The sequence below is a fragment of the Branchiostoma lanceolatum genome, chromosome 1 (genome assembly GCF_035083965.1).
Source record: "Branchiostoma lanceolatum isolate klBraLanc5 chromosome 1, klBraLanc5.hap2, whole genome shotgun sequence".
Lineage (NCBI taxonomy): Eukaryota > Metazoa > Chordata > Leptocardii > Amphioxiformes > Branchiostomatidae > Branchiostoma > Branchiostoma lanceolatum.
In genome coordinates, this window is record NC_089722.1 from 26,759,519 (window position 1) to 26,773,799 (window position 14,281).

The following is a 14,281-nucleotide window of genomic DNA, read 5'->3' on the forward strand; positions in this document are numbered from 1 at the left end:
TACGAAAGAGGAGGGGTGGGTTTCGAAGGGGGCGGGTCTACATTTCTACATTTTTAACGTAACTTTGAAGGTTTTAAAACTGATTAAGAGATGGACACCGAGGAGGAATGGAGGGGAGAGGGGATGGAGAGACACTTCTGGCCTCCGATGTTTCTCGACCCGAGTTACCGGTGGGAGGAGTACCGTGTGGGGAGGGGGGTGAAAGTGCGGCTGCTGGCGGTACAGGACGGAGGGGAGGGCAAAACAGCCTCATGTCTGACAGGTTGATGTTTTGTCTAGATAGATTGTGTGACGTGTGAAGGTGATTTGGGACCTCTTGTTTTAGTAGCAGTAAATATATAGAGAGAGATAACGATGGTGGTAAGGTATATAAATCTATAAAATTATATCTAACCATACTAATACAAAATGATACAAGACAGCAAGTAAAAGTAAGCCCTGCAACAGTCGCCACGGCTAATAACAGACGTGTTGAGGAGCTCTATCGTAACGTTTTCCAACTGTCCATCATGTTCGGTGAAAAAGTATGATCCACATCTGCTTGGAGATCTATTTATGATAGGTCCTCTTTGCCTGATCATTGAATCCTAACAACTTTTGATTGTCTGACTATGCCTTGTGATATGGTTTTTAACATGATACTAATTCACTTCTGTATAATATGACTGCAAAGTTTTTATGTATATTACTTATTGTATTGTCCTTAATCTCTCCCTGATCACAGGTCAGATGGTATGGCCCGCCGCCCGGGTTCTGTCACAGCACATTGTGGACCATCCAGAGCTGGTGCAGGCTAGGACAGTACTGGAGCTTGGAGCAGGTCATTTATTTTGTTAAAGTCATCTAAGTGCCTTTAGCATTAACTTAAAGCTATTGACTGTATAGATTAATCCACCTACTAGTATACATCACTGTGGTTGTTATGAACACTCAAATTGTGCATGTAGTATAATATTCAAATTCAAATCAGTGTGGATGACTGTCGACTGTGTGCCTCAAGTTTTGGACTCAGAAGCCACCTGAGGTCACATCCCCCCTCACAGTTTAAGCACCATAGGGGATTTGGGGTAAGGTCAGTGAGTACTAGTAAGGCCCCTCAAAAGAAAACAAACTTGCATGTGGCTAGACAAAGAATTGTTTACAAGTTAGGGGCCTTAAGCATTGACCTTAAAGCACATTACATCACAACTGCATATGCACACTTAGAACTTTTCAGGCTGTCTTGTTGATGTGAAATCGCTTGTTGTTTTTAACAACCCATTGCAACAAACTCTACATAATTCAGGGGGCACAAGCCAATAAATGTAACTGTGAGGTGGCTTATTGGCTTATTGCTCTGTATTAGGTTTCCTTGGAAGTTGATTTACAGTGTCACTCCACATCTGCTCCAACAGGTACGGGCCTACTAGGTTTAGTTGCTGCTAAGCTATCACCCTGTCCAAAAAAAGTGGTCCTAACAGACAACAACATGACTACATTGGACATGATGGAAGCAAACGTCGAAGAAAACTTCCCCATCCAAACAACGATGCCGCCGCGCTGTGCCCACCTCCACTGGGGAGAAAACCTCAACAAGTTTCTCCACGACCACGGGAAGTTCGACGTGATCTTAGGCGCGGACGTGATCCTCTGGAAGCAGTACATCCGGCCGTTGTTCGAAACGGTGAAGAAGCTGCTTTCGCAGACAGACACAGCGACGTTCCTTCTGTGTTATCAGTGCAGATACGCAGAGCTTAAAGACAAAGTGTACGAGGCAGCAAAAGAGGTACATCTGGTTGGCGAAGAAATTCAACTAGAAGAAAATGCAGCCTTTGTAGAGCAGGAGGATAAAGCAAAGGACAACCTTCACTTGATCAAGTTTTGTCACCAGTTTGTAAACGTATGTGAAACAAATGCAGTATGCAGTACCAGTTAATGGCTGCAATATTCTTGATAGTCTTTCACAATATGAGAGTGTCTTTTACAATTTTGATATAACCTTTATTGAAGTACACGACACTAACAAAATTATCTATTTTCTTGGAGGATCAAGAAGAACATTTTGTCAAATTATCTTGTCCTGTACTTTCTGGCCAAATTTTACATGTAGTTTATCTTGTCATGAACAACTGTACAAAAGATCAAATTGAATAGAATCAAATTGAGGTGATAAGGGCTTTGTGATATTGTTGTCACTGTTTGTAACAGTATAGCACTATTAGCAAAGGCAGTTGAAACATTTCCTAAGGCCACACCAATTTAATTTTTTGGATGTCAGATTTGAAAAAAATATGCTAACTGGAGAAACAATATGAAAACTGAGGATCAGGTTAATACTTTTGTGCACTCTGTTTAAGGAAGCAATTTTCATTAGATTGATGTTATCCTCCCTTCCCTCTGCTTTCATAATATCCACTTACAAAATTTTCACTTTGGACCAAAGAAGTAAATTGGTATGGTCTAAGAACAAAAATACATGGCCAGAGGTTGTGCAGTTTGTAAGGTGTGAAGATTTTTGTGCTGCTATGTATGTATGTATGTATGTATGTATCTCCAAACTATATACTTACTTGTGTGCTAGAAGCTAGTACCACAGAATAACTTTGAGATTTATTCCTCTGTGTTGACGTTGTTGCATGCATATGGTTTTGCATGAGATTGTACTATGAACCACCATTATGTGTATTGCAGATTGTTTTTAGTGTTATGAACCAGAATCTTGTCAATGCTTGTAACACGCAAAGGTATTAATACTCTAGCTCTTAGTATGTGTGTTTGTCATTTGATTGTCCTTGCAGTGCAAAACATTGTCTTTTGCAGTGGTGCAGTACGTTATTGCAGTTATTTTATTTCTATGCTATATAGGGGTGGTATTTTGCTTTTCAATTGCTGATTCTGCTGTTTTGTTGCAAAATACTTTTATCCAGCAATTGTTCCTTACTGGTAGTGAAAATGCATTGTTGCATTGCCATTAAGCATTGAGTGTCAGATGTTGGAGCTTCATCACCGTATCTTAGAAAATGACCGTTAAAGGACTGAAGTTGCAGTCCAGCTGCAATCTGATAGAGGACGTAAATGCACTAGCATAGAATCTATCAGCCAGTAATGGCCAACTTTATCTTGTGCGTGTATCCAGACTTGTGATACCCTTTCCTTCAATTTCTGTATGGTAATTAAGGTTGAAATTGTTTTACCCAAAGTACTTTTGATATTCTTTAATACAAAGATATGTATTCTCTTTCTTTTGTGTGTTGCTGATTCTGCACATCCTTTGAAATATCCAAATTCAAAAATAGCTCATACAATTTTAGTCTAAACAACAAGCACCCTTAATTAGAAATAATCTTCCAGCGAAATTATTGTAGATCATAAAGTGTGATCTTTATTTTCTAAGACAGATAACAACGTTAACAACGAACACAACAACAATTTCTAAAGAAGAGATTTTGCTCTCGAGAATAAAATGCTTCATACCTCCATCAAAATTCATCTTATTCTTCACACAGCGAAGTCTTAAAGTATCATAAAGACAAACACAGTCTTAGCTTGGCCGGCCACTAGTAGCAACTAAACCATATCTTATACAATGCTGCATATATACACTTACGTATAATTTTTTACATAGCCTGGCTCTAGAATTAGGAAGGAGCCCTCTTTCTGTTACTTCAAAATTGCATCTTCGAGAACAACCAATAATCGTATTCTATATGGTGACACAGCACTGAATGGTGGCACATACAAATCCTAGTCTAGTCTGCTGTGGTAAGATAAAACCTCTTAGCCACAAATACTGACGTACAAACATCTCGGGAAAATGGTTACAATGGTGATGGAAATAGAACAGGCTCTGCCCAACGGGCATTGCCAAAAAAGCAGAGAAATCCAGAAAATGCCGTACTAAGTGACGTCACTTAGGTACCTGTGTTTTGACACTTTTGTAAAATGATGCCGTGTGGTGGAATTTTGTCTTGCTGTTGCAAACTTATGTGATTTTACATTTGTTATCTCTTATGCATTATATGAATACAACAAACTTATGAAGATACGTAATGTCACTATGTCGACCTAACCAAGTCTTGCGAACATGGAGGGTTTTTTTCACTGCTATGTGGATTTTGTGTGGGCAATGAACACACAAACCTCGAAGTCATCATATACCTCATGTCCAGAAAATAGGGAATAGTCTATCGTCATATCGATCTGGATTTAGCAATGCAAAATTAGATTAATATAAGCTAGCCGACTAGGATGATTATGACACGTTGAAATATTTGCGAAAGGCCCAGTTGAAGAAATTAAGTATATCAAAGGGCAATATCAATGCATCAGCATTTCTAATATTAGATGTACGTTGATTTAACCGTCGAACACATGATTGTGGTTTTAGAAAAATTGATATTGTGGTGAAAAGAGACCTGGATTCCAAAGGTAAGTAACGTGATATGAATGTAATATGTACTGGCCCGCGTCCAGATATGAATTCATACAGAAGTCTGTTAAAGAACTATCGGTAGAAATATTCGTGAATCACTAAAGGTGTGTAGCCCTAATTTATACTTAAATAAATACAATGTAGAGTTGGTCCTCGGCCTAATTCATTGTAAGGTTATATAAAAACTGTTGCTGGTAGATCAATCAATGGGATGTGTCGTACCGTTTTGAGCTATGATTCTAACCCTGCTTTATATTAAGCCCTTTTGTTAAAGAAATCTGAAAAACTTGAGAAGAATCCGCCGGGATTGTAGTTGTTATTGTAGTCGTCTCCGGAGCCGGTCTCCAAGTCCCCGGATGACTCTTCATACCCTTCCTCCACGTCTAGCCCGCCTTCGTACACAGTGTTCGTGTCGTCATCAGTCTGCAGCTGGTCCTCATCTTCACCACCAGGTAGGATGTACGGCGGGATGTGGTGGGCAGGGATGTCCCCTCTATCGGGGACCTCCAGGATCGGGGGGATGACTTGGGACGGCACGCTGCCCGGGTTGTCGGGGGAGATCTCCCCGGGCCTGCCCCCGTGAGGCGGTAACACCTGTATGATGCCGTCATCGGGCTGGAAGTCGTATCCGCTCCCCGGTTCTTCGTACTCCGGCTCTTGTGGAACCTCGGGGATGGGGCGCCACCCGTCGTAATCAGTGTACGGCGGCTCCGTACCGCCATCCTCGCCGTAGTCAACGCCGCCGGGTTGAACGTAATCTGGTTGACCATAGTCGGGCGGGTTCTCGTCTGTGATGTCCACGGAATCGCCTTCCCCGTCTGGTTGACCATAGTCGGTGCTGCTTTCATTGGGTTGCACGTAATCAGTTTCTGGTTGCTCGCCGTCTGTGTCCGGTTGTCCATAGTCTGTTTCAGGTTGTCCGTAATCTGTTTCAGGTTGCCCGTAGTCTGTGTCGGGTTTCCCGTAGTCCGTTTCGGGTTGACCATAATCTGTTTCGGGTTGACTATAGTCCGTTTCGGGTTTCCCGTAGTCTGTTTCGGGTTGCCCGTAGTCCGTTTCAGGTTGCCCATAGTCTGTTTCGGGACCCCCCTCCTCTGGTTGCCCGTAGTCTGTTCCGTCAGGCTGCCCATAGTCTGGACCGCCGTACGGTGGCTGAGATTCGTCAGGTGTCCCGTGATCTGTGCTTCCCGGTATGACGTTCTCTGATTGTCCGTAGTCTGTGGCATCAATGACCGGTGTGTCTGTACCGACGCCTGGTTGCCCATAATCAGGTTGTCCATAATCCGGCTGTCCGTAATCCGGCCCGACGTACGGCGGTTTGGTACCACTGTAATCCGGTACACCATAGTCACTTGTATCGTAGGGGGACTGTGTGCCCCCAACGTCAGGCTGACTGTAGTCTGGCTGTCCGTAGTCGGGGCCGCCGACGTACGGTGGTCCCGTCCCCGACACGTCCGGTATGAGGTTCGTGTCCAAAGACGTTTGCGACCCGTCGAAACCCGGCTTGCCGTCCTGTGTGTTGCCGAACGGAGGCACGTACTGTCCATCGGTGGGGGGTTTGAAGCCGCCATCTTGGGGTTTGCCAGATGTAGGCGGGAACTGATGCTGCGCCACGTCGTTCCGGCAGTAGTCGGGAAGTCCAATAGCTACATGACAAAACAAAAGGAACAGGTTCCGTTGATAAGGAAATTTCACAGCTTAGACGTCTGACTAACAATGCCATCCGAAATTTTTTTTCGTTGTATTAGATAACGCCTGGCCTTACATTTCTATGACTTTTCTCTTGTGAATACAACGAAATGATAACAATATACATTCAATGTCTTCGATACATTTTTTTACAGCAATTTGAACTCATCTAACCATATATACATTTATCATGATAGACGAAATATCTTGTCGCATGCGCGCATTCAACTGATTAGCCCATTTACAAGTATTCAAATCTGAAAAGTGTCCCCACCCCTGATGAGTCGCCAAAATAACAAAGTCCCCATTTCTGAGGCGTTGTCAAAAACAATGGCTAGGTGCTGGTACATTGACCTGGTTGATGTTGACGTTCTTACCGTCAGCCTGGGGTGCGGGTGCCTGGGCCACCATGACCTCCAGCAGGAATAGGCGCTCGTACAGGGCACAGATGTGTTCTTTCATGCCCCTCAGCTCTTCTTCATTGGCAGGCAAGCCCTGGAAGGGGGAAATTACAGAGAAAATGAAAAATAGCTTAATGATTTCTAATTGCTTCATCCTAGTGCAGTTTTCTGTCCGAGATGTGCACTTGTCACACAAGAAATCTTTTTGCTGAAAGTTTGCATTATTTTAGTTTTTACTTATTCTGGCGCAATGACTGAAACCAGCTGAACCACGTCCTGACGATTTTGTGACTGACAGGTTTGACTCATCTCTAGTTAAAACATATCTTGTCACCACTCAGTCATCAACAAATGTACATGTGTGAGGCAGGCTATCAATATTTTCTAGCTGTCGTGTACGCTGATAACGAGATGTTCCAGTCTTCTGTTCCCCGACATATGTCATATATATCCGGACTGTGGTTAATAGATACATTTCTCTTGGCGTGTTTACACTAGAATGTGTCTCACGAGACATGTACATCAGAATTTTAGACGCGTTTCTCAAGCTTGGCGTGTTTACAGTAAGATATGTCCCCCGAGACATATCTTGTACATCCGGATTGTCGACTCACCAGGCTTTGCGTGTTCACACTCAAAATAATCGGATCGAGGAAAGAGCAGACTTTTGACAGTTACCAAGTCTATAAAATACATACAACGTCCGCATTAGAAAGTCGAAGCGGGTAGGAAGGACTTCTAGAATGAATATTCTTAGATATACAATGGAGTACATATGTACACTTGACTAGCCGTGGCGACTGGAGGGCGTACTTTTCTTGTACATATGATATACAGCCCTTGTTGAGGAACCTAAAAACTATTTACACTCAACTAGTATTGTTTATCACGACAGTTTGTATTTTGAGAGAGTAAGGTGTGCAAGCCTGTAGAATTCAGACGTTAATGTAGGCCATGGAAATCAGCCAATTGACCCGGCCCATTTCCTAACGGAAGTGAGCACAGGTCAATGTTTGGTTAAAGTAACTTCATCTTACTTTAGCTTGAGGTCATACTTCAATTCATGGACGGATGTTTCCGTTTTACTTTGTACATAGAGAGGGCATTTAAACAGATTTGTAAATCTGAGCTTAAATGCGACTGTGAAGTTTCCATCCATTCCTCGGCTAGCCTGCAATTCAGACTGTTGCCAGGGCTTAAATATGCATAGGTCAGGTCTTCGGCACCAGGGCCAATATGGACCCCCTCCCCCCGGAAAATTTGCCTTAGTTCAGCTCAAACAGGCAAAAATCATCGGGGTAGGCTTAGTTAGTCAGACGGGGATGGAAGCTTACAGTGCCGGGGAAAGCTGGCTTGCAGCCCCGAGAAAGACTGGTGACCAGGCTATTCCGTCTGCTGACTACAGTGTGTTCTTGCGACTCGCTGGAAAGCCCAATACGATTCAGATGTTTCACCACTGGCATGACAGTATATGTTAAGCATCAAAACAAACTTGTGGGTTTCTTGGACACCCGATGTGTGAAGCGTTACGGATGACGTAAACATACATCCCAAAACGGTAGAAATAATAGACAACTCGGTGGTCTCACCACCATGCTACGCGGCGTATCAAAACATTCATATACAATATTGGGCCCAATATTGTGTGCCATTTCTTTCTAATAGCCAAACTTTCAGTCGTTTTAGGGGTGCGTCGAAACAGTGATCGCATTCGTCGTAAGAACGTAAGGGTTGAATATGTAATATATGATATCGTATACGACTTTGATATCGTATAATTTTCAAACAGGACGTGAAAGAACCAACTGTTGACAATCATCTAAGGCAGTCTTTTTCGTGAAAAGACAGCTGAATTTTGTAGTACACATGCATGGCTATCATATCAGAATGCCCAAAAGTAGCGATCGTATGACCGTACGATGAGTCTGATTGGGCACTACACACTCACAGTATGGTAATCTCCAAGCAGATCTATCGGTGGCAAGGCAGTATCAAAAGGACCAACCTGTACCAAAAGCCACCGGAGGCGCAGGTTGGCCATTTGATACTGCCTTGCCGCCGATCATAGATCTTCAGTCTTTGAGATTAGCCCGCAGGTAGCGATCGTATGATGACCGTACGATGAATGTGACCGGACCCTACACACCCACAGTATGGGGCGGCTCAGGGTGAAGTTAGGTGTAAATCCCATTGAGAATTAATAGGGCCGGATGGACCTTTGTACACACAAACAGTCCTTGGACCAGTCTCACATAAACACTGAGATGTAGCGTTTATTTTCCTTGTGATTATCGCCAGGCTAGCCAGAGTCGGAGGTCACTCCGGTGATTTCGGAGATAGGGGTATCGGTGAACGGACAAGAGTGAGGTGTGGGAAGTATCAAGTACATGTATATCGTGCTGTGGTCTGTGTGCATGTGACGACACCTCTACGTATGTCAGCTTCGGTTAGGGACGTCCTCTCAGATGAGACGTACACCCGAAGGTCCCGTGTTTGAGGAGAGCCTCATCTCGAGCACGTTAAAGAACCCACTACACTTATCGAGCAGGGCCCTATCCCGTGGTGTGAGTTGCTCAGACCTATCACGCTACTTGTAGAAATCTTGTGTGTTACGCCTTAAGCCATTATGCAAAAGAAAACAAAAAGATATTTACAGGTACTCCAGGTGCTCCAGGTAGACCAGGTTCTCCGGCTGGCCCAGGTTTCCCGGGGAGACCGTACGGACCAGGTGGGCCGGCGGGGCCGGGTGTACCAGGCAGCCCGGAAGGTCCTGGGGGTCCGCCTGGTCCGGACGGTCCCGCGGGTCCTGGAGGTCCGGTAGGTCCAGCAGGCCCGGCACCGCCCACCAACGCGCCTGCGTCTTCTACAGCTGCAGCAGGGTACGTCCAGCCTTGGTCTGCCGGGGATCAAATGTTAAACTAATCAGTTTGGAAGGCTCTGATTGGTACGTTAGGTTGCTATAAAAGTGTTGAAAGTACATGTTCAGGATACATGCTATAATTTGGCCCTGGCGGCTCTCGGGGGCGTCTTTTGCTTGTCGCCTGCTATAAGCTTCTTGTGAGGACTATACATAGGACAAGTAACAGGTGCAGTCGAAGAGTAACCACTGCTAGCAGTAACTGCAGAAAGTGTGGTTTGCTTTATTCTCATCATACTGTTGCTGCCACCAATCACTTCAGATAAATCCGTGAATCGCTCTTATGCTTTTCGCGTCCATCGTGTACTAGGGTACACAGAATATTGTACAAATTGGATATTCCGTCACTCAAAACGTATGCATGTATAAGAGCCCTGTATTCTTTGGAAGATAGTAAAATTGTCCTTTTATCATGCATTATCATTCATGTTGGTGTTGTTCGCGCTGCGATCTCGTGGTGTCGTGGTATCGTCGTGTCGGCGTCGAATTAATAAAGTTTCTCAGGCCTATAAATAAGGATTATTCAGATATTCGGTCATAAACAGAACGAACTACACTGCTAGCGTGCAAGTTGTCATAGATTACAATCTCTCTAAAGCTCTGTATATCATAGTATAAATTGTAGCTGGGGCAAAACTACTTAGAGTTAGGATAATGTTACAACTGAATATCGTTTGTTACAATATCTTCCATCACTATCAGTTTGTCGCAGGAGTTATATAAGAACTACTCATTAAGGTAAGTGTTGTGGCTATAGATATCGATATCAGCATTTATCAATCATACTACACAATCAAGATAAGTCACTGCATTTTTTTAATGTTAGCTATGAGAGGACAAGTCACAAATATTGACCAAAAAGTCCACATTTGCGGATCTGGTTTCCCGTTGCAATTGGAAACCATTTTGTACCCAATTTTCAGCTACGTGCGCCATACACTTAAAACTTTTTTTTCACAGTATACAGTGACATTGTCCTCTTTCAGCTGTTACATAGACTGGCTTCTACCCCCTATCCTGTCACAGACACACAGACATGGCATGTACAAGTTCACACTGTTTCTGAATGCACGACATACACCTGCTCATGGTGTAACGGACCAAAACACAACCTTGACCAGAATGCACCCGGGTACAATCTCTTCAGGGGGTGCAGTTTGGGCTGTTACACTGGCAGAGAGCAAATTGTACCAAATTTCCCGGCACGTATTCCAAACAACTGTCGCTACTTTTTCGGGGGTAATTTTGTCCAATAATGTACCGTTGTTCTTTTAACAGATTCTGACAAGACGAAGAACAGTTTCTTTATGTATTTTCCAGTGTACATGTCCGTCTGTGCAGCTGTACAGTACAAAGCGACAGAAGCCAGCCTGTGCAGCAGTTGTCAGTTTTTAGTCTAAGTCTACTTCACCTGGTCGGTCAGCTAAAGGAGGAAAGCCCGTCGCTACTAAGGAGGGGTCAGCGTCGCGTCCTGGTAGTCCCGGGATCCCGGGGAAACCTGGGTCGCCGGGTGGCCCCTGTGGGCCAGCCTGGCCCGGAAGACCGATTGGCCCATTATCTCCAGGCGGTCCAGGGAAACCTGGCTGGCCCCTAAGCCCCGGTTCACCACGGGGACCAGGTGGCCCAGTCAGACCGGGCGGGCCCTCAACTCCAGGAAGCCCGGGTAGCCCCTCTGGCCCAGGCGGGCCACGTGCTACAGCCCCCGGGTCAGCGAAGCTGACGTTCTTCATCTGCAGAACAGAACGTACGTCACGTGAGAGTCGAAATCACTTCGGAGAATATGTAAATGAGCGCGTCATGCCCTTATATAGATACCTGATGGACCTGATGGTTTCTGGGGACCAGACGGATGCTGGCTGGACTGGGTGGCCATCGATTTCATCTAGAGAAAAACACACAAGGAAAAAACAACAACAACAACAACCTGTTAACAGGACATACGTCACCGTGGCACAGGCACTAGTGTCCCTGTGATCACGTGTCCTGTACAACACTATTGAAACTAGCTAACTAGTTTAATGTTTCAATGATAATATTTTCTAATACCTACAGCAAAACAGGAGGGCTATTTCGCACATAAAAGTACAGAATAAAATTACTAGTAAGGTGTCATTCACGAAGAAAAAAAATACAGGACACCTTTAAAAGCAAACCGATATAAAAGTGGAGCTCCCATACAAATACCCAAGCACTTATTTAAAACTGCGCATTGCGTAAAATCATGCTATCAGCCGGTTTCTAAGAAGAACGCATGTGCTTACCTGTACTTCTATCTCCAACAGTCTTCTCTCCAAGGTGTCCACTCGACCACAGCAATCTTTAGGAACAAAAAGATAAATTGCATTACTAATAGATAGTAGATACACAAAAATGTACCTGAATCTTGACCATCATGTTTCTCTGTGACTGAATTGTCTACGTCAAAAACGATGGAAAACGGAAAACATTTCATCTCTTCCTCTAGTGATTAAGAGAGAAGAGAGCTTTTTAGATAGGCAATCGAATTGCATCCTAATATCTTAACGCCGTTTACAATCGAATAGAAAACTATCCTCTTCAGATCACAGAAGCCACTATTTCCAAACAAAGAATTCAGAGAATTGGACTTTGAAATAAGTGTAGTCACAAGTTCCACATTGTTATTGTCTTCATATATTGTGTTCCTCCTGTTACTTGTAATACGCCTTCAAGTAAGAATTTGCAATAGAGTTATGATAATGTTTTCCCTATGTACATTTTATCCTGTGTACATTGTATGCTTGCCCTGACTCAGTTCTGTTTGGTTATCGTCCATATTGTGTTACTAGAGACGAGACAGGGCTTCCTGTAAACCACATTCGCACATCCGCGTCCCCTTGATAGTTCTGGCCATAAATGTCATAATTCCTGTGTTTAACACTCTATACTATATCTTTCCCATAAACACCATCCGTTTTTCATATGATGTGCCAATCATTTTTGTTCGGCAAACTCGTCTGACTAGGATACAAAGCCAGTTCCTGTCTACGGAAGATCTTGAACTGTATATTTGCGTATCTACCGGATACAGCTTTCCAAATGTAGCTGGGTTCGATGCCCACGATCCGTGTTCTTTTCCGTTCCACGTCCACCCAAACCGCCATGACACCACCCAGATAGTGGAAGGGATGGATTCATCAAAGGAAGCGACCTTAAATCTCGTGTACATCGCGTCTATACAGACATATATAGCGACAAGCGATGTGGCTAGTTGTACTACTACTAGTGACCGAAGGTATCGCTATGTAAAATGGTTGGAATGTGCTTGATAGTGGCACAGAAAACTGCAATGTCACCAAGAGCCGCCAAGAGGCGTTGTTTTTATTCGCCGTATAGCTTCCAAGAAATTTTGAATGGTCAGGACTGACACGAGATATCAAAACCGGAAGTTCCACTGCAGTTCCATAGAGAGCCGCTAGGGGGCCCATAATCATTTCGATGTCTCACAAACACCTACCCACATACCAGGTATCGACAATCCATCCACGCCGATTCTCGAGTTATCGTGTTGACAGACACAGAGAGAGGCAAGTACAAACGAACGCTCCCGAAAGCATAATCTTTTTGGAGAAGGTGATAATGAGCAATAAAAGTACACATATTGGAATACCCCTCACCAGGCTGATCGTCCAGCGTGGTGACGCCGGGCAGGCGGGAGGGTTGGTTGTTGTTGCCGTTGCCGTTGGGCAGGTAGGTGGGGCGGTGCTGCTGCTGTATCCGCTGGTCGCAGTTCCTCCCGGTGAACCCGGGACAGCACCGGTACCGCTGCTCCGTCACGGTCTTGTACGTCAGCTGCTGCCGAGGACGGAACGCGATGCGGTAACTGTCGGGGGGAGGAGGAAAAAATCAAGCTGTGAAAATGCTGTTCACCTTGTATATTATATAGTGCCTAGTGGCGGGCATAGCCTTAAGGGCAGTAAATGCCCTTCCCGTTTCAATAGTAGGGTAGGAAAAAAACAAGGTATGAAAATAAGGGCAAAGGTATTAAAAAGCAGTCCTCAATTGAAGTGAAGCATGATGCTTTTTCAAGTAACTCGTAGTCGTGCAATGCGGCTTCGCTACGGCTCGCGTTTTTTTTGTCAAGCACACCGGGTCACCTTTACTCTTCTCGATAACTAATTGTTATTCTTGATTTGTTAACTGTAACTTAATTTTAGCTAATTTAACGGTCACTGGTCGACCGCTTAAATTTCATTATCCCAAATATTTTATCACTAATATTTGAGACAGTAATGTTTGTTCCCACCGTTAGAATTAAGTGCCGTGACCTATTCCATTTCCCCCCAACCGCTATATTTTCCTACCGCTATATCAAAGTGGTTTACATGATAACACCGAAAAAAGATGCGCCTATGACTGAAACAAAATGCTGCGCACACTTGTCTTATTAACGAGGTGCTTGGTTAGATGCTAAAGCCCCCTACTTTTAATGTTTAAATTAAACAACCAGCATAAAACCACGCGGCCCTGACACTACATACGCCAGACATCATATGCACTTGGGGTTGTTTATTTTTTCAACTCGTGCAGGGGATTGTGTGGTAATCCCCCTGGAACTCCCGCAAAAATGTGGTCATAAAACATCTCAACCGAACGTATACAGACACTTAATCAGATTTAGATTTCACTTTAGATGTGTACAATCACGATATGGTCATAGTTCAATAGGAATAGATCGCTAAAAGAAGGGAAACTCTGTATTCTTACAAAATCACATTGCCTTTTGTCGATTTACGTTTTAAATATTCTATCATGCATATACGATGTTATATTCAAGCTGTATAGGATAGTTTGTTTTCTAACACGGGCTTACGGCATGCTGCTGCGTTATTAGGGACTGAGGGT

The 14,281-nt window shown here is 44.0% G+C and overlaps 2 protein-coding genes across 4 annotated transcripts in view; one reads left to right on the top strand and one right to left on the bottom strand.

Annotated features, from left to right (window-relative positions):
• Nucleotides 1–25: 25 nt before the first annotated feature.
• On the top strand, nucleotides 26–3,217 carry LOC136445623 (protein N-lysine methyltransferase METTL21A-like). The gene is made up of 3 exons (XM_066443747.1): nucleotides 26–262; nucleotides 725–820; nucleotides 1,395–3,217. The coding sequence occupies exons 1-3, from the start codon at nucleotides 91–93 to the stop codon at nucleotides 1,913–1,915; spliced, it is 789 nt and encodes a 262-aa protein (XP_066299844.1). The 5' UTR covers nucleotides 26–90; the 3' UTR covers nucleotides 1,916–3,217.
• A 1,193-nt stretch (nucleotides 3,218–4,410) lies between these two features.
• Nucleotides 4,411–14,281, bottom strand: part of LOC136445611 (collagen alpha-2(IX) chain-like) — a 31,075-nt gene continuing 21,204 nt past the window's right edge. For 2 of the 3 annotated variants that reach the window (XM_066443724.1, XM_066443715.1), the window contains 6 exons: nucleotides 13,054–13,259; nucleotides 11,680–11,735; nucleotides 10,830–11,148; nucleotides 9,156–9,397; nucleotides 6,478–6,595; nucleotides 4,411–6,057 (listed from right to left, as the gene is read on the bottom strand). In XM_066443724.1, the coding sequence (XP_066299821.1) occupies nucleotides 4,667–6,057; nucleotides 6,478–6,595; nucleotides 9,156–9,397; nucleotides 10,830–11,148; nucleotides 11,680–11,735; nucleotides 13,054–13,259 (2,332 nt within the window). In that variant the 3' untranslated portion in view covers nucleotides 4,411–4,666. Of the gene's footprint in view, nucleotides 6,058–6,477; nucleotides 6,596–9,155; nucleotides 9,398–10,829; nucleotides 11,149–11,233; nucleotides 11,301–11,679; nucleotides 11,736–13,053; nucleotides 13,260–14,281 lie in introns of all 3 variants that reach the window. The other variant, XM_066443733.1, reaches the window with a different exon arrangement.